Source organism: Gymnodraco acuticeps, unplaced genomic scaffold, assembly GCF_902827175.1.
Source record: "Gymnodraco acuticeps unplaced genomic scaffold, fGymAcu1.1, whole genome shotgun sequence".
Taxonomy (NCBI): Eukaryota; Metazoa; Chordata; class Actinopteri; order Perciformes; family Bathydraconidae; genus Gymnodraco; species Gymnodraco acuticeps.
This window is the reverse complement of record NW_022990501.1, coordinates 1,052,049-1,071,885: the sequence shown is the minus strand read 5'-3', so window position 1 is coordinate 1,071,885 and position 19,837 is coordinate 1,052,049. Positions and strand designations below refer to the sequence as shown.

At 40.4% G+C, this 19,837-nt stretch overlaps 1 protein-coding gene across 1 annotated transcript in view; it reads right to left on the bottom strand.

Moving 5' to 3' along the window:
- Window positions 1–1,134: 1,134 nt before the first annotated feature.
- kif4 (kinesin family member 4) overlaps window positions 1,135–19,837 on the bottom strand; it is a 31,177-nt gene continuing 12,474 nt past the window's right edge. The window contains exons 16-31 of the mRNA XM_034226699.1: window positions 13,695–13,798; window positions 13,447–13,591; window positions 12,853–12,963; window positions 12,622–12,705; window positions 12,414–12,515; window positions 9,931–10,086; window positions 8,361–8,458; window positions 7,785–7,914; window positions 7,507–7,677; window positions 7,297–7,413; window positions 7,120–7,197; window positions 6,754–6,858; window positions 4,262–4,423; window positions 3,874–3,987; window positions 3,339–3,449; window positions 1,135–1,697 (exon numbers count right to left, since the gene is read on the bottom strand). Coding sequence (XP_034082590.1) covers window positions 1,482–1,697; window positions 3,339–3,449; window positions 3,874–3,987; window positions 4,262–4,423; window positions 6,754–6,858; window positions 7,120–7,197; window positions 7,297–7,413; window positions 7,507–7,677; window positions 7,785–7,914; window positions 8,361–8,458; window positions 9,931–10,086; window positions 12,414–12,515; window positions 12,622–12,705; window positions 12,853–12,963; window positions 13,447–13,591; window positions 13,695–13,798 — 2,004 coding nt within the window. The 3' untranslated portion in view covers window positions 1,135–1,481. The remainder of the gene's footprint in view (window positions 1,698–3,338; window positions 3,450–3,873; window positions 3,988–4,261; window positions 4,424–6,753; window positions 6,859–7,119; window positions 7,198–7,296; window positions 7,414–7,506; window positions 7,678–7,784; window positions 7,915–8,360; window positions 8,459–9,930; window positions 10,087–12,413; window positions 12,516–12,621; window positions 12,706–12,852; window positions 12,964–13,446; window positions 13,592–13,694; window positions 13,799–19,837) is intronic.

Sequence of the window (19,837 nt, the reverse complement as noted above, 5' to 3'; positions counted from 1 at the left end):
AAACAGAAAATACTCTGAACCCTTTCTTTGCCATTATATAAAAATAGTGTTGCTACAAAAGTATAAATTAGGCTTACTAATAAGACAACTCAGATCTGAAGCTACACAGGAATCTGCTGCAACAGTGCAATAAAAAAGACCAAATTAATAGAATCAAACCCTTTTTTTGTTGCATTTTAGTAGAGTATAAAAAGAAATGCCTTTAAAATAGGATGCTAGCAACAGTAGTTTCTTAACCTGAATTGATAATAGACTATAATCAATTTAAGTTTGCATTCTTATACCATTTTGTACAATAATTATAATGAATAAGTTCGCATTGCAGATGAGACAGATGGACTTTGAATTGGAATACATACAAACATAATCATCCTCCCACTCAGAGTGAAAATTATATATGTTTTGCTTCTGCCATAATTGCGGTCTTGTGTGTGTGCGGACTGTCACTCCTGTTGACACGGACAACGTTAGCGAACTACTGCCCACTGCCCACCAGCCACGCCCCGACACATGGGGTCATGCCGGCCAATCACAAAGCTTTGATGCGTTCAAGTGCATTATTCTGGCACAGGAAGATTATGTTACAGGACATTAACGATAAAACAGAATATTGTTGTTCTATTTTTAGACACATCTCGCGATCGACTGGGAATCTCCCCGCGATCGACTGGTTGGGCACCCCTGCTCTAGCTTGACCGACCCGTGTTACAACTGTCTCTGGTCTCCCCTACTCCTCCCACCTCTGGTCTTGTTTGTCATTTTTTAATAATCAACCTTTTTATCCTCATACTTTAGAATGAATATCCTACTTATAAATCCCAAATGTTTCATTACACTAATTATAAAACCAAACGGAAGCAAATAATTAAACATTTAAAAAAAAATTGAACTAATCAATGTTGGCCAACACTTTTAAAAGAAAGTTCTTCTCTCAAAGTATCGGAACCTAACCTTACCATAGTGCAAATTGAGATCATCATAATATAAATGCAGTGTTTCCATTAAAGATTTGGGTTTATTTAATGTCATAAAGATTTCCAATAAACATTTGCAGTAAGAAATAGCAATGTAAAACCAAACAATGTCGGGGACAAACAAATATAAATACATTATTTGATGATGATACATTCAGACAACAATTAAACTGTTTATTCTTTAAAAACAGAATTGGAAAGTAAGACTTTATTCAGCTCTGGTCAGAGTGAAAACATTAAAAGGCTGTTCTATGTTGTGTTAAAATGTGTGGAATAGTAAAACAGCTTGACTGTAGATTGGTGTCCTACCACTTAGCGAAGTAAACTAAGTCTTACTATAAAGTCAATATCATCCATCACATTAAACTAAAACACTATGTACAGGCTACTCGATCATCTCATTGTATATTCCAGTAAAAGATGCAAATCTATTCACAGTCCTTTTGTTATTCGACAGAAAAAAAGTGACTAAGAATCAACAGCTACTTTCATGTTAAACTACCCTGATTAAGACTCCTCTCTGATGGGAGTGCATAGAGAGAAGAAGCTGTTCTGACAGCTGGGCAGGAGTCGTTTCTTCTTCTTGAGGAAGCTGGCTGTTGTTCTGTCCTCCTCCATGTCCTCCATGTCCTCCTCCTCCTCCTCCCCCTCTGGCAGGAGAGGCTTCCGTGCCAGCTTCAGGTCTGCAGTGGTGTGTCCCATGTCACCGAGTTCTTTTAGCACCTTTAAAGTGATAATAATAATAGTTAATAAGATAATACATAATAATGATACACTTGATTTGTATAGCACCTTCCAAGTGCTTCACAGCAGAGAATTGACATTGACAAAATAGTCACAGAAAATGTATATCACATTAGTTTCAAATGAAAGACAACAAAATAGACATAAAATGAGCATAGAATATTAAATAGATTAACATTTAAGATAATATAATAGTGCATAAAAAGAGGATAGTGCAAATTCACATTGTGATTACAACTGAAAATAATGGCAGCATTGGGTTGACGTGATGTAGGCATCAGAGCATTGAGAAAGTGCAGCAGAGAGCAAGTGTTAGCTACCTAAAGGCTAAAGTGAACAGACATGTTTTGAGCTTTCTGTTAAAGACTTCCAGCGAGCATGCTTCCCTGATGTCTATAGGCATTTTGTTTCATAGCGTTGGGGCCAGGGTGGGAATTTCACGACGGCCACGACGGCCATGGCCGTCGTTGCCCCGCACTTTGGCCGCGATGCCCTGTGAAAAAAAATGCAATTCACGGCCAAAGTGGCCTTGGTGCCCCTGTCAAAAGTTCCAGTGTAAACAACGCTAGTGAAGTCATACTAGTGCGCGCAGTAGGATAGTCCCGTGCCTGTGGATCAGAGCGATTGCTCTGCTGTGATTGTTCCGTCAGAAATGCCTGTAGGGGCCCGACAGCCTGCTCCTCAGCCGCGGGAGCAAGACAAGCACAGGTAAGCAAGCGGACCAAGCTGTTTTGATATGATTTAACTGAAGTATGTGGTAGTATTTGAAAGGACTTAACATTTACGTGTTTATAGAAAGTACTATTGATAGGTAATTACCATTGTATTAGCCTATTTAAAGTTGACTCGTTACATTTTGTCATGAAAACTAGCGATAGCTAGCTAGTTTGGATAGCGCTAACGTCTTCCCTTCAAGGGGTCTACATCTAGTGTTGCTTCTACAAGCTAGCAGATAGCTGTCACCTTTGAATCTAGTATTTTTCTTGCTAAGCGGTTTTGATATAATACATGACTGACTTATGTGGTTTATGGCTGAACTTAACGTATACGTTTAAGAAACACTATTGCTATTCAGCCATTTGTAAAACGACTGGTGTTGACGTTAGTGCTACACTTTTCAGTCATGTTGATTGACCAGCGTAATTTAACCAAACGGCCTTTGTGCCCTGTCATGTGGCCTTTGTGCCCTTAAAAAAAATGTGACCGGGAAGGCCAAATGGCCTTGCCCCTAAAATGACGAAATTCCAAGCCTGGTTGGGGCATCATTGACGACGGCTGCATCATCAATCTTCTTTTTGTGGCGTTTCTGGGAACCTCTAACAAACCAGCAGCAGATGATCGCAGTGTTCCTGACGAATTAACCTGCAGATTAAAAAGGCTAAAAGTGAGACCAGAGGGCTTTTTTTTTTATTCTGTTGTGCCTGAAACGCCGTATGCTACTGAAGCAGCTGTTTTAGTAGTGGCCGGTTTAGAGGAGCGAGGAGTAGGCAGTCAATGATGGTACAAAACACGCAATACATTTGTATAACAGCAAACATCAGAGACCCTCGAGTACACTTTTATACTTAAAAGGAACATCATTCCGTGTATTGCCGAGTCTTCCTATTTGAACAGCTTTACCTTCTTAGTGGGTGTACAAGATGGCGGCTTGAAGAATGTGCTGTTGTCCGGGCTGACGGAAGTGGGATCCTGAAGAGAGTCTTTGGGAACACTGTCTGCCTGACTTCCATTCTAAAGTGATAATACCATTTTAGAATAATTATGGTTTCATGAAACAATCAAAGCATTTTATTTACAATGAAAGACAAAATCTGAGTGAACAGAAGAAACATGTTTGTGGCAAATGACATATGAATAGTTTAAACTCAGGTTATTATGGTTTATTCAAGTATTTCTTTGAATTGACTCAAATATAATATTATTATTCTAAATCCAGTAATTGTTATTTCGATTTTTTTTACTAAATAAAAAATCTTGATATGTTAAGTTTTATTTTCCATCGATGACCCTGAACTTGTGAATCAGTTTATCAATCCAGATTAGTTTTACTAAACACAGAACACAGATTGATTATAAACAGTCCTATATACAAATAGTACATTTAACAAATATTTACGTAATCTATTTTTGAATATCTTATCGTTAGATCATTTACCTCGGGATCCATATTTCGACACTTCTCACGGCCACACTGACAGTTCTCCCCGCAGCTCATCTTCCCTTTACGGCACCTGCATAAGCGGTTACTGCAGCGACCTTTACACGCACACTAAAGAAAGAGAAATGACATTTCCATCACAAGTCACACACATATAGTTTGCAGGTTCATTTCTAGCCTTCCTTTATAGAGCGATATAACAGGATGATGTGTTTAATGAACCTCTCAACTGAACCAAAGGTGGGCTATTCCTCACTACTCTGCTGTGAGATTGCATTTGATATCGTGGTTATGGTTGTTCTCGCCCTGCATGATCTTTACGCTGTGTCGAGAGTCAGCGTCTATAAACAAATAACCATTTTGAAGATTATCCAAATAGTCTTACCCCCGTAGCTTTTGGTTTTTTTGAGGCTCTGCGGGTCCCAGCTTTCACAGGGCGCCACTCATCCTCATTCCGTTCATCCTCATCGTCGGACGTCAGCTCGTCCATGTCGATGTCGATGTCCTGCTGCACCTTGGCTGTGGTGGTAAAGCGCTTCCCTTTGGGCTGACGGTGGGGGGAAAGCAAAGAGCAATCAACACACTTGGACCTTCAAATGAAGTTCTCTTTAAGATCATTTATATCTACATCTCATTTTATATCAAGATATTGTTTAAAGAATCATTGACTCTTGATATAAGATTGTATTTCATTTGAAACATTGGTCCAGGCTCAAACATGTTCCCAGACTTTGGGGGAAATAACCTACATTAGCCTAGGGATGGGTACCGAGACCGTGGTACCGTTAAGCTCCGACGTTATCTGTCTTTTTATCGGTACTGGAGACATCTAAAATATATGTCATATGTATTATTGCTACACAAACATTATATTGCAGTTTTAGTGTCGCCAACTCTGTTTCTAATACGCAAAAAGACTGCAAAATGTCTCGATTATTTTTTGTATTTTCGATCTTCCCAATCCAGCCGAGAGATCTCTCTCTCCCGCCTGCTTGCGAGGGGGCGGGGCAGTTTACACACACGCAGCTGCTACATGCAGCAACACACACACGGAGGAGATGGCGGAGAGAACGCGCTCCGAGGTGTGGTTAAACTATAGCCGTGTCGATGTGGAGAATGCTCGTTACAAAAAGTGCAATAAGAGTTTAGCATGTAAGGGCGGTAACACGAGCAATTTGTCTAAACATTTAGCAAAAGTGCTCCACATTCAGACGGAGGAATGCACCGGGTTCCACTGTCTTTCTAGCAGCTCTGTAGCCCCATCCACGAGTAACGTTTCCACGTCAGGTGTTATGTATGCTACAGTGCATGACATTAAGGATTTTGGGAGATGGCCCTGTGGGCCATCTAAGCTAATTTACAGATGGCCCTGAGCCCAATAGAGATTGCCCTGAAAAATGCGTGCGGACGAAATGACGCACGAAGGGTTTGGGGGGCCTCACCCTAGAACATTTAGATTTTTGCAGGTCTTAGATGCTGTCTGGTGCATTCTCTAGACTGAATTATAAGATGAACCACCACAATATTATATTGTTCAATTGTATTCTTCATTTCACTTGTTTGTTTGTTCTTGTTTGTGTGTGCTCACTTGCATGCCCTGCATAGCTATAAGAAATACTTAAGTTGTTGATCAAGACACTTTCCATCTGATGAAGGCAAATGCCTTCCCAGATGTAAAAAAAGTAGAAAACATTACATTCAGTTATAACTACGAAAACAAACATTATTTACACTATTATGGCCCCTGTTAAAAATGTTTGTAATGTTATCTACTGTAAATTGGTCGAACGAATGCCTCCTCATCCGGAAGCTGACCGAGCAGACCCGAGCAGCAGTCGAGAGGAGCCGAGTTCCCGTTAGCCGGCAAATCTAAATCTCTTCGGTCAAAATAATTTCCCTTTAGCGCAATACCGCTTCAATTGCGCCACTTATGTGACAGACAAGAAGAGTATGTGACAGACAAGAATAGTCAATTCTAATGTCTAACACTTAATGTGGAGAAAGAGATGTCCTGTATGGGTTGATTGTGCGTTGATCTGTTGGTAATGCCTCGGGGTTCCGGTGGGCATGTAAACAAATGTATAATGCTGCGCTATACTTTGTGGCCTCATCCGGTTGCATAGCGACACTTATTGTTTAGGTGTCTTTTAATAAGCAGGTAGTCATATCATTAGCTAGAACTAGCTGGATCTGATCGATATGGACATAAACGCGAGTGAAGTCTAATCTGACGGGAGAGAGAGATCAGCTGCTGCTGACGAGTCGACACGCAGCTCTGCAGTGAGCGGAACAAAACACACACTTCAGGTTAGAATATCACACGTAGCTATTTTAATGACCTCTCAAACTACCTAAACTAGTTATAGATATGTTTAGTTTTACTGAGCTGCATGATACTGGCATAATAGATTGCCTGATCGGGCAACCAGCAGGTGAGGCTTCATTGCCCGAACTAAATACTAGACGGCCCCGGGCCATCGGGCAGTCCTTAATGTCGAGCCCTGTGCTAGCAGCAACACACGGAGTTAACTACATTATATAAACATGGGTTAATGATTAGAGGTAACTGAGTTATTTATTTGGTTAAAGTTTCAGCTATTCTGTTCACAGTTCTGTCATCAGATTATTTAATACCATTTGTTAAAACACTGTTGTTTCCTTTGATGTGAAATATTATTTATTTAATTTAAATAAAAAGCAATGTTAGTTTTGTTCACAATTTGTTTAGTTAGTTTACCTTATCTCCAATAGAACCGATAAGAGTACCGTTAAAGGACCGGATCGATAAAAGTAGTAGTACCGTTAAAACCTTAACGATACCCATCCCTAAATTGACATTCAAAACCAAAGGATGGAAGACTCTCTGCCACGACTTACCTTTGGAGGAACGTACTCAAACGAGTCGTCTGCATTGTTGGCAACGTTGGTGGCCGTAGGCATGAGGACGTTCTTATGACTGGCCAGGTTGAGCAAAGAGATTTTCTGCAGAAAAATAAAGTTCAGAAATAGAACAGTAAGGTTACATTTGAACAAGTCGTCATAATTAAGCCTTAATGGGGAAAAACACTTTTACATAACAGAAAAAAGTATTCCCCCCCCCCAGTTGATTTTAAGTCAACAATCTCATAAGTGTAGTATCCAATAGTACCTTGTATTACATTATTATTTTAATGTGAAGTTAAAAATATAAAAGGAATGGAAACAGATGGAAGACGATAATGTTAACATAAATAATACAGTTACCTGTTTACACTGCTCATTCTCCTCCAACAGCGCCTGGTGCTGCTCTCTTAATCCTCGTAGCTTTTCAAGCTCTTCTTCCTAAAATGATGTTACAAATAACAATATGATGAACTTTTTCTCCTAAAAGAAAGGTGAGTTAAAGTATGATCAAACACTCTTCTTTTAGTGGAGACAAACCTGAATTTGGAGGCGCTGGAACAGTTCCTTCTCCTTGGCGCTCTCCTCTTCCTCCTTTGTTTCGGCCGACTCTTCACATATGGTTTTGTTCTGTATTTGGTTAATGAGGTACAGGACCTGTGCAAAGGAACAGAAACAGATGTATAGAACAGATATGTCCAAGTATGCATGTCTCTAAGATATATGAACATTGGAAAAGGAGTAAAGCACCTTCTCTTGATGCCTCTGCTCGAGCTCCACCATCTGCACCTGGTGCTCCATGTCCATGGTGGACATGACGTTCCTCTCGTCAGCCATGGTCTTCCTCAGGTCCTGAGCATTCCCCGCCTCCTGTTTTAGCTCGCTCTCCAGCTTGCCACTGACGGTTTTCGCAGAAACCAGCTGAATGAAAAGGGAACAGTTGATGTTTTTCAGAAACACAAACTCAACATATGAATAATATATATTACGATGTTGTGATTTGAAATCATCTTTGAGTACTTGCTCACCTCAGACACGAGGAGCTTAAGGGCACACTTGGCATCCACGATGCTTGTGATGCTGTCGAAGCGCTGCTTCATGCGCCCCTCGCTGTCGGCGACGAGGACTTTCCGCTGAAGGTCGGCTATCTGGGCATTCCTGTGAAGAGAGGAATCACTCTGAGCCATCGCTGCAATAAGCTCCATAATCAATTCATTGTTTCTTCTTATTCATTTTAGGGCTAATCTTGACTGAAGAAATTCTTAGTCAACAAAATAAACTAACCCACTCATAAGATTTTATTTTTTTTAAGAATGATGCTGTGCTAACGTATTTTGAAAAGAAATCCTTTAGCATAGCATAAAAAATGACCAATAAAAAAAGTGACTAAAAATCTAGTGTAGTTTGAAAAAGTCACAAAATCTGTACAGGACTGACAGGAAATAAAAGCACACACAATATTTTTTTTGGGCATCATTTAATGTTGTGTAAATGACAATTGATAGGCAGGTTATTCAAGCTATTGTAAGGCAGAGTAGGATGAATGCTGGTCTTAACATGTTTGGAATATGTGAAATGCAGTGAGTGCAGGTTGTCAGACTCACCTGAGGGCCATCTCTGTCTCCAGGTTCTCCACCTGTTTGGTCAGAGGCGCCTCCAGCGCCCCATGGGTCTCCAGCTCAGAGATGATCAGGGTCCGGCGCTGCATGGAAGGACATCGCAACACAAGACATTGATTCTTTGTAACATTTACAGTTTACTTTCATATGCAATGGATTCAGTTAAGTAGATTACTCAGTTTTGTGGATTCTTTTAATGAGTTTGCAGCCTGTAAAATGAAACACTGGCGTGACGATGTCTGGTAAAAGCCAATCAGCCGTGAGAATCTCAGCCTGTTGTCAATGACGTTTTAGAATCAGAAAACCAAAAAACACCAGCCATTGGCTCGTGGGCGACAGCACACAGAGTTCCATATATATGTTCGGAAACTGGACAAAAATAAGTGTTTGTATAAAAACTAGAAACTATGAACACTCGATCAACTCGGCGGCTGATCGATCGGAGCATCCCTAGATACAACGGTAGCTTAGTCTCGCCAGACCGATTCGATCTCCAATCAGAAACCTGTTTTTTGTCTGCAGTCTTTTAAGAACACTTAATTCATGGTTTTTACTAACCGGTAACAGTATGTAGTATTATTTTGATTTGTGTATTTGTATTATCTAAAGCCAGTTGAATAGCACTTGAAATGTGTTGGCTCTATGAAACCTGATTAGAAACTTATATAGCCGCGTTCACACTTTTCCCACTTTAGTTCCGATATAGTTCCGAAATGTCGCGTTCAAGAGCCGGAAATAAAATTAGTTCATGAGAACCTTTTCACCCCCTTTTCCATCCCTGCTAGAGAGCAGGTACTTTTGTGGGAGAAAAAGGTTCCTATGTCTGATTGGCTGGGCGGATTGCAAACCACGCCCCGTAAAACTCCCAAAAAGTTTTGTGAAGCCGCCATTTTATTATCCTCGCATTAGCATTATTAGCATTAGCATTCGCCCAGCGCAGAAACGCAGAGAGACTAACTTATGGCAACACAAAAGAAAACATGGAGATGAGGAGGTGTCGGCGTTCTGTTCGGCGTTCTGGCGATTTACTCGGAAGGCTTCAGTAGAAGTTGCTGGGAGTCAGCAGCTTCTACTGAAGCCAGTCTCCAACTCCGGGGACTTCGGGTGGCAGTATACGCCGTGAAGTGGTTTGCGGCCTGCCAGTAAACCCAAAGCAGAAGAAGAAGTGACGTCAGCGGCTTCATTTGCCTAATCCTTCATGAGAACTAAAGAGTTCTCATGAACTAAGTTCTCATGAACCTTTGTGGGAAAAGTACTGCGATGTGAATGCGCCTTATGATTCTGTTTTCTCCAAGTTTATATCTTCTTGGTCGAATGCACTTATTGTATGTCACTTTGGATAAAAGCGTCAGCTAAATGTAATGTAATGTGTATTACAAATAAATCATGGCAAAATGTGTTAATGTTGTTGTTGGCATCTACATGGAGATAAGCCCCGCCTCCTCGCAAGCATGATTAGTTTGAGTGAAGCAAGTACAGTAAACACAAAGGATGCCGTGGTCTAACTCATGCGAGTAACGTGGGTTCAGCTTTCTGGTAGAGAAATAAAGCTCACCCTGATTTTGGCAGCAGGCCGGTCCCCTGCCTCCATCTGCTGTTTCAGGTGGTTGATCTCCTGGGCCAACACCTTCCTGTCGTCCAGCAGGTCGTTGAGGTGGCGCCGGGCCTCCTCTGTGCTGACCATCACCTCCACTTCATTGAGAAGCCAATTCTGATCACATAAATACGGACAATATTTACAAATACACAACAAAGACTTTAGTCCAAAACATCTGACTTAATATAATGACGCAGAACATCTTTAACATATTTGCAGCTTACTCAATCAATGTGAAATTTCAGGGAGGATAATTTTACAAATATAAAATTGATAACAACACAAACACATTTTCACTTCTGATAACCTTCTGTTGTGTCCGGGAAACACCGGACAATGTGAAGACCTAATTCTCTGTATATTCTTGGGAGCTCAAATGATAAAACAATAAGAATTAAACTCATTTGATACAATTCCAACTAGCCCCAGCGTTGCATACAGTAAGCATTGGTAGTTAGCTTAGCAAGACAATTCTGGTTCACAATAATCAATGGAGGAAAGAGTAAGGAAACAATCAACAAAACGATGTAGAGATATATCCAGGGTTCATACACTTTTTCACCAATGATTTTCAATGACTTCTCAATGACCTTTACCTCATTTTCCATGACCAAAAAAAAATTACCACTGAAAATGGTTTATTTTAACATGGAACAGGAAAATAAGGTCTGCATATGAAACATGTAGTGCCTATCTAAAACAAATCAAATAGTAGGCTTACTAGCTTCTACACGCTAAAGCAACAGGTATGAAAAAGGTGACAAGCATCCGAGCCCCCGACCCCACGGAATATCGGTTTAGGAATAACAGAGGATTTTAGCAGTCAGAACAACTAGAGCAGCAGTGTCAATAATAACAGAAACGCTAAAGAGTCACATCTAATATAAATATATTAAAGCATTTATTTTAATTGTGTAGCAGTCAGTTTATAATTTAGGCTGTTGAGCATTTTGAAAATGTATTTTCATGCCTCTGTGCAAGGCTTAGTCTTTCTATCTGTATAGCCAGTGGTGTAAAGTAACTAAGTTCATAAACTCAAGTACTATACTTGGGTACAATTTTGAGATACTTGTACTTTATTAAGTATTTCAATGTTTTGCTACTTTTTACTTCTACTGCTCTACAGTTCAGAGGTAAATGGTGTACTTTGACTCCACTACATGTATTTAATCCCTTTAGTTACTTTACAGATCTGGATGAATGATGTGAAATATAACCAAGAGTTAAATCAGACTTTAGTTCCACCTGGAGTAAATCCACCAGCTACCCTGCAGTATACTAAGTCATTCAAACTAGCTGCACCTTTACCAGCTTTGAGAACACTTTCATGATCAATCATTATAAAACATATCATATATATTATTCTGAAATGGACCAAACTGCACAATGACTACTTTTACTTTCGCTACTTTCACTATATTTTGATGAGAATACTTTTCTACTTTTACTTGAGGAACATTTTGAATTCAGGACGTTTACTGTAACAGAGTATTCTGACACTCTGATACTTTTACTCAAGTACAAGATCTGAGTACTTCTACTTCTACTAAAGTACAAGATCTGAGTACTTCTACTAAAGTACAAGATCTGAGTACTTCTACTTCTACTAAAGTACAAGATCTGAGTACTTCTACTAAAGTACAAGATCTGAGTACTTCTACTGTTACTCAAGTACAAGATCTGAGTACTTCTACTTTTATTAAGTACAATATCTGAGTACTTCTACTAAAGTACAAGATCTGAGTATACTTCTACTTTTACTCTAGTAGCCTACAATCTCTATACTTATACCACCTCTGTTTATAGCCTATGAAAAAAACTATTAGAAAACGAAGGCTAAAGCTAACGTTAGCAGATAGTGACAATGATATTGCGACAGAAAAACGTTTCAGTTCACATCACGCTCTGCGGCTCTGCTCTGAACACCTGAACGGCCCGTTCTAACAGCTGTTCACCAGCGGCTCAGTCTGTGCCACAGTGACTCCGCACAGTTAACGAACGCACCGTAGATAATGTAGCTGACCCTCATCCCGGAGCAGCAGAGATCAGCCGGCCCGACAGGCAAGAAGACTCGAGCACACAGCTCGAGCTTCATATATTAAAAAATAACACCATGCGCGTCATGATGGCACATAACAGCTCGCGACCGCAGATTATTTCGGCGGTTAGATCAAATGTAAATTATAATTATATTTGACGCAACTTTAGTTACATTTCCATGACTTTTCCAAAACTTTGGGAAACATATTGTTTTCCATAACTTTTCCAGGGCCTGGAATTTGCATTTTGAATTTCCATGACTTTTCCAGGTTTTCAATGACCGTACGAACCCTGTATATCGCTCAGTCCGAGTAAACATGAATAATGTTTGTTTGCGCTTAGTGGTTGACCAAACACAGGCCTTGGTGACTACAGAGAGGAATTCAAACAAATGCTATTACCTTAACTCGTGTAGCAGCTCCCTCTATTCCTCTGTGGCGTTTGTCTGCTACCTCACTTCTCTTCAGCAGGGCATCTTTCAGCCGCTTGTTTGCTGCTGCAGCCTGCAGGAGGAAAACGTATTCATATAAGGAAAGTAGCAGCTACTTCATAGATGTTGAACAAATTCAATCCAGCACACTACTTGAAGATCTTAAAGGTATGCCTCACCTCTTCAGTTTTACGACGCAGAACACTGGCCTGTTTCTGAAAATCCCTCTCAAGTTTAAGCAACTCGTACTGCCGTTTACGATCCTGTTGAACAGATTCAATCAAATCAACTGTGAGCCAGGTAACATTAATAAATGCGTCAAAGGGAAAACAAGTTAAGCAGCAAAAAGGTATGAATAAAAGGATGTAGCGAGAACATGTCCTGCAGTGAAGAACTTGATTTCCACACACCTTCTCCTTTAGCTGCAGCACCTCCTTATCCTTCATGCTCTTCCATTGTCTGAACTTCTCAGAGTCCTCCCTCATCTGCCTCATCAGCTGCGTACGCTGGTTCTTCATCGCCTGTGAGAACACAGCGTTACCGTGTTAGGATCTGGCTCACATGTATTCAAAGTTGTGGTAAATAACAGCAGTGCTCTTTGCCAATGCGCATGCCGTGTGATAAAGGTCAAAAGAAAATATGGATTGGTGGTTTACAAGGAATTCCACCACCAAGAGACCATGTTCTATGCACTTAAGTGAATGGGACACTATATATGGTCACTGCTATTTAGTTAATATCTTATCAAATAGAGTATCAACTTCATTTTAATATTATTAATTAATAGATAAATAGTACATTTTATTCATAATATTATTGAGATGGCGGTGTGACCCAAGAAGGATCTATTTAGTTCTTTGATGGTATTATTAAAAAAGGCAATTTGTTCAGTACAGTAACAAAGACATCCGATAAAAGCAGTATAAGTGCATGTTAATGCTCAACATAATGTTCTATTTTTCTTTTAAAGGAACTAGATGATATAAAAAGTCATTCTTTATTACCTGTATCTCATGCATGAGATTGCCGACTTTCTTCACGGAGGTCTCCTTGAGTTTGAGCATTTTGGACTGATCCAGAAGTTTTTTCTTCATGTCCACCAGCTGGTTCTCGAGCTCCTGCAGTCTCTTCCGGCGCTGCTCGCTGAGCCTGGAAGAAGGTGAAGCAGACAGGAAGTTAAAAGTGAAGGCTTATGAGGTTACTTCCGAATAAAGAAGTTACAGGCACAACCAAGATATTGAAGTGTTCATACTTAGCCTGGCTGGTGTCTTTCTTTGCAGACTGCAGTGCAAGAAGGAGATCCTCTTTCTCCTTCTGCAGCGAATCCACCGAAGTCTGCAGACTATGAAAGTTTTTCTGTAGGAAGCAAAGAGAAAGATTTTATCCTCGTTTGACACACACAAGTACAAGTATAAATACAAATAAAAACAATACATTTAGGATAAACACTGAGTAGCTGAGTTAACACATATACAGATATGATAAGACGAAAACAATGGAAAAAGAGAAATCTCCAACGAGGCGTTCTGGGGCAGCATGGACACGTCTTTTCTGTGTTAGAGTTTTACTCGCTAAAGGGTGTACTTTGAGGGTTTGTGACTCTGCAGACCGTTTACATGCAGAAAAAGCTACATAACACACAAGGGGACGGGTAATAACCGGAAAAGCATGGCATGGGACCTTTAAATAGTTCGGAGTGTAATAATCAAGATTCTTCATCAGCGAGACTAAACAAATATGGACCCTGAATTGAACTAGAGCTGTCGTCCATAGAAAATAATGTGCGCCAGGGAACCTATGTTCCAGATAAAAGAAGGGCCTCTAGATGTTCCTGAACAATATTCTATCTCATATCAGCTTTTGCTCGGTCATAAGCTGGCAACAACAATGCGCCCAAGCTGCCCCTCCTTAAGAGAGATAGCAGCAATACCCAAGGCCGTAGACCTATGCCATGGGGAAAGAGATAGTGAAAGGAGAAAATTATGAACTGGGTCAAAGGTTGAATACCTCAGCAAATTATTCCCTAATGATGTATATGGGCAAATGTGAGTTACATTACATTACATGTCACTTGTTAGACGCTTTGCCTTTTATCCAAAGCGACTTACATACTCAATACTGTGGGCAATCCCCACAGGAGCAATTTGGGGTGAAGTGTCTTGCCCAGGGACACAACGACATGCTGACTGCAGTGGGGTTTGAACCTGTGACCCCTGATCCCAACACCAATGCACTATCCACTGCACCATACCCCGAGTTCAAAGTAGGTACATTACAGGTAGGGGGCCATTATTCCGCATTTGACCAATTATCTGTATCGGCCTTTTTTTTCAATCAAATTGCCGTTAAAACTTTGGCTCTGGTGCGGCCGTTTCTCTGGCTGCAGTCACCACTCTGTGTACACGAGCAATGTCCCGCCCACAGCGCTATCTGATAGGCTATTACTGAAGTGTCAATCAACACTGAAAATGTTCCGGGCGGGAGCCAGCCAGAGAGGCGGGACCTTCTCAGATTACAGGCAGGTACGAAAGAACGCAGGTACAGACTGAAGCAAGCAGCAGCGCTGAGCGGCAGAGCCATACATGTGTTAAACCGAAGTTCAATAAACATCCCAATCCCTTATGCTGAAGATGCAAAAACACCACGATCTTATGATCCAATCCTATCAGTTTCCCAGTTACGCGGGAAGTCAGTCAGAGTTGGGGGTGCGTGCAGCGTCTCGCAGCGGAGTAACTGTGGTACGGAGGGGGGGGGGGGGGTCCGAGTGGAGCCTTGCAGTTGTTCAGGTTGACATGTGAAGCTCATTAGCTAGCCAACATGTATCTAGCAAATGTTTAGCAAAATATTAGACGTTAGGTCTACTGTAGTGGCCTCACTTTTAATAGTTTGCAAAACATTAGCTAGCACTAGTGTTTTGCAGTTGCTAGCAGTTTATTGGGATGTTATGCTAGATAGACAGGCATTGTTTTGATATAATAAATTAAGCATTATTGTTAGTTAAGCATGTCAGCCTGCAGCCCCACTTTTAACTCTCTGTCTCTCTAACTCATTGCAGATGGCTGCACTAAAAAAAAGGGCACAGAGAGGAAACCAGTTGTAAGATGTTTAAAAGTTCATTAAACATAATATATGCTTAAATGCATTTCAAAGAAGTTGTGTTAGAGTTTGTGTTATTCTACATTTTGACACCAAGATTTTCTGATTTTACTGCAAATGTATATCGGTTCCAAATATCGGTTATTGGTCTCCTTGATTACTAATAATCGGTATCGGCCTTGAAAAAGCCATATCGGTCGAGCCCTAATTACAGGTATCCAAATGTACTGACAGTTCCGCCTTTAATAAGACACCCGCTGAGAAGCCAACTCTGGTTATTGGTAGCTCTATTATGAGACACGTGAATTTAGAGACCGAAGCCTCCACAGTCACATGCATTCCGGGGGCCAGAGCGGGCGACGTTGAGGCGCATCTTAAACTGCTGGCTAAAAATAAACGTAAATACAGTAGGATTGTTATTCACGTCGGTGGTAATGATGTTCGTGTACGCCAATCAGAATGCACCAAACTTAATGTGGAGTCGGTGTGTAGTTATGCTAAAACAATGTCGGCCACCGTAATCTTCTCTGGTCCCCTCCCCAATCTGATCAATGATGACATGTATAGCCGCATGTCATCATTTCAGCGCTGGTTGTCTTGGTGGTGCCCAGCAAACAATGTGGGCTTCGTAAATAATTGGACAGCCTTCTGGGGAAAACCTGGTCTGATTAAGAGAGACGGCATTCATCCTACTTTGGAAGGTGCAAATCTCATTTCGGCAAACATTTCAGGGCTTTGTGGACTTAATCCATGACAAACTGGAGTTGAGACCAGGAGGCGGAGTCGCAGTTTTACACGCTTCTCTGCGCTCTCTCCTAGGCAGTCATCCATAGGAATCCCAAACCCAATAAAATACCCAATATTAGCGGTGTGTGTGTCTGCCCAAGGACAAGTTAAGGTAAAACCTAATAGAGGTGTCATACATAATAACCTAATAAAAGTAAATGTAACAACTACTACAGTGCAACAAAACAGGAATATTAAATGTGGTCTCTTAAACATAAGATCTCTAGCATCTAAAGCAATATTGGTAAATGATTTAATATCAGATTATAATATTGATATATGCTGTCTCACTGAAACTTGGTTGAGACATGAAGAATATGTCAGCATAAATGAGGCCACTCCACCCAGCCATATCAATACTCATATTGCCCGAGGCACGGGCCGAGGAGGTGGAGTTGCAGCAATCTTTGACTCAAGTTTACTTATCAATACTAAACCAAAATTAAATTATACCTCCTTTGAAAGTCTCGTTTTTAGTCTTACGCATCCGACCTGGAAAACTTTGCAGCCAATCTTATTTGTTACAGTGTACCGTGCACCAGGTCCTTATTCAGAATTCTTATCAGAATTCTCTGAGTTTTTATCAACTTTGGTACTTAAAACAGATAAAGTAATTATCGTAGGTGACTTTAATATTCATGTTGGTTTTTGTCAGAGTGTAAATAAACCAACCCACTGCTATAATCACACTCTTGACCTTGTTCTGACTTATGGTATTGAAATTGAGCAACTATTAGTCGAACCGCATAATCCTGCTTTATCCGACCATTTCTTAGTAACTTTTGAAGTACTGTTACGAGACTACAAAGCATTAGTCAAAAGCTCCTGCAGCAGAAACCTATCTGTTAGTGCTATAGCCAAATTTAAGGAAGAGATTCCACCAATACTTAACTCGATAGCATGTCTGCATGTAGGGGAGGAAACGTATACAAAATGTACACCACCCCAAATTGATCATGTTGTTGATAGTGCTACAGATGCGCTGCGAATAAAATTAGACTCTGTTGCTCCTTTGAAAAAGAAGAAAATAAAACAACATAGATTAGCTCCATGGCATAATGCCGAAACCCGCAAAATAAAGCAAAAGTCGAGACAACTTGAAAGGATATGGCGTTCCACTAAACTTGAAGAATCTCGTTTAATTTGGCATATTACTCTCAATGAATATAAGAAAGCACTGCGTAAAGCGAGAGCAGCTTACTACTCTTCATTAATAGATGAGAATAATAATAATGCAAGATTTCTTTTCAGCACTGTAGCCAGGCTGACAGAGAGCCACAGCTCGATTGAGCCTTCTATTCCCATAGCACTCAGTAGTAATGATTTTATGTGCTTTTTTAACGATAAAATTGTTACTCTTAGAAACAAAATTAATGACCTCTTGCCTTTGACCAGTATAGTGTTATCAACAGCTCCCGGAAACCTAAGTTCTAATATTACACTAGATAGTAAACTAGAATGCTTTTCAGCCATAAACCTTGAACAATTAAATTCAATGATTCTCTCTTCTAAACCATCAACGTGTATGTTAGACCCAATTCCAACTAAGCTGTTGAAGGAAGTTTTTCCATTAATTAGCACTTATTTATTAAATATTATGAATATGTCTTTATTATCAGGCTATGTTCCACAATAATTCAAAGTAGCAGTGATAAAACCGCTTCTTAAAAAGCACAACCTCGATCCAGAGGTTTTAGCCAACTATAGACCTATTTCCAATCTTCCGTTCCTCTCAAAAATTATTGAGAAAGCGGTCGCAAAACTGTTGTGTGATTACTTAAAAAACAATGATTTATTTGAAGCTTTTCAGTCTGGCTTTAGAACACATCATAGCACAGAGACAGCTCTGGTTAAAGTCACAAATGACATTCTAATAGCCTCAGACAAGGGACTTGTCTCTATTCTTGTTTTGCTCGATCTCAGTGCTGCATTTGATACTATCGACCATGATATCTTATTGCAAAGACTAGAGCACTTAGTTGGCATACAAGGAACTGCTTTAGGCTGGTTTAGGTCCTATCTATCTGAACGCTCTCAGTTTGTACGTGTCAATGATGAATCTTCCACGCAAACCAAAGTTAGCCATGGAGTGCCACAGGGCTCAGTGCTCGGACCTATTTTTTTCACATTATATATGCTTCCGTTAGGCAATATTATAAGGAATCATTCTGTACATTTTCATTGTTATGCGGATGATACTCAACTATATTTATCAATCAAGCCTGATGAAATTAATCATCTAAATAAAATTCAAGACTGCCTTAAGGACTTAACAACATGGATGACCTTAAACTTTTTGATGTTAAACACGACCAAAACTGAAGTTATTGTACTTGGCCCGAAGAATCTACGAAACAAATTATCTAAGGATATATTAACTATGGATGGCATTAATTTGGCCTCCAGTGAGACTGTAAGGAATCTTGGTGTTATATTTGATCAGGATTTATCCTTTAACGCCCACATAAAATCAATTTCAAGGACCGCCTACTTCCATCTACGTAACATTGCAAAAATCAGGCATATCTTGCCTCAAAACGATGCAGAGAAACTAGTCCCTGCATTTGTTACTTCAAGGCTGGATTATTGTAACTCCTTATTATCAGGGTGTACCAAGAAGTCAGTCAAGTCGCTTCAGCTGATTCAAAATGCTGCAGCTCGTGTACTAACCAGAGTTAGGAAAAGGGACCACATTACTCCTGTTCTGGCTGCCTTACACTGGCTCCCTATAGAACACAGGATAGAATTTAAAATTCTTCTTCTCGCCTACAAAGCCCTTAATGGGCAGGCGCCATCTTACCTTAAAGAACTCATTATACCCTATTGTCCTACTAGGGCATTGCGTTCCAAGAATGCAGGGTTGTTGGTTGTTCCTAGAGTCTCTAAAAGTACAATGGGAGCCAGAGCCTTTTCTTATCAAGCTCCACATTTGTGGAATCAGCTTCCAGTTTGTGTTCGGGCGGCAGACACCCTATCCGTTTTTAAGAGTGCGCTTAAGACCTTCCTTTTTGATAAAGCTTATAATTAGGGCTGATTAGATTCAGCCCCTAGTTTTGCTGATATAGGTTTAGTTTGTCGGGGGACATCTTACTTCTTCCTTCTCTCTGTCTATACCTGTGTACTCTCATGTTCCGATTAACCCAGCTTCCCCAAATGTCTTTCTTTTTGGTGTCTATATACGCTGGGATCCGGAGTCATGGATGATCCTGCGCTCCTGTGTCCTGCATCGCGAGCCCTGGATCTTGAATCGTGGCTGTGGTCCTGGATCATAGGTCCTGGATGGATATCCTCGTGGATTCATCTTCCTATTATACACACATGCATTTCCAAACATTTGGACTACCTATGTTGCAAATGTATTATATTTTCAATTTACACACGGCATCTATTGCATGTCTGTCCGTCCTGGGAGAGAGATCCCTCCTCTGTTGCTCTCCCTGAGGTTTCTCACATTTTTCTCTTTAAACTGTGGGTTTTCTCTGGAAGTTTTTCCTTGTACGATGTGAGGGTCTA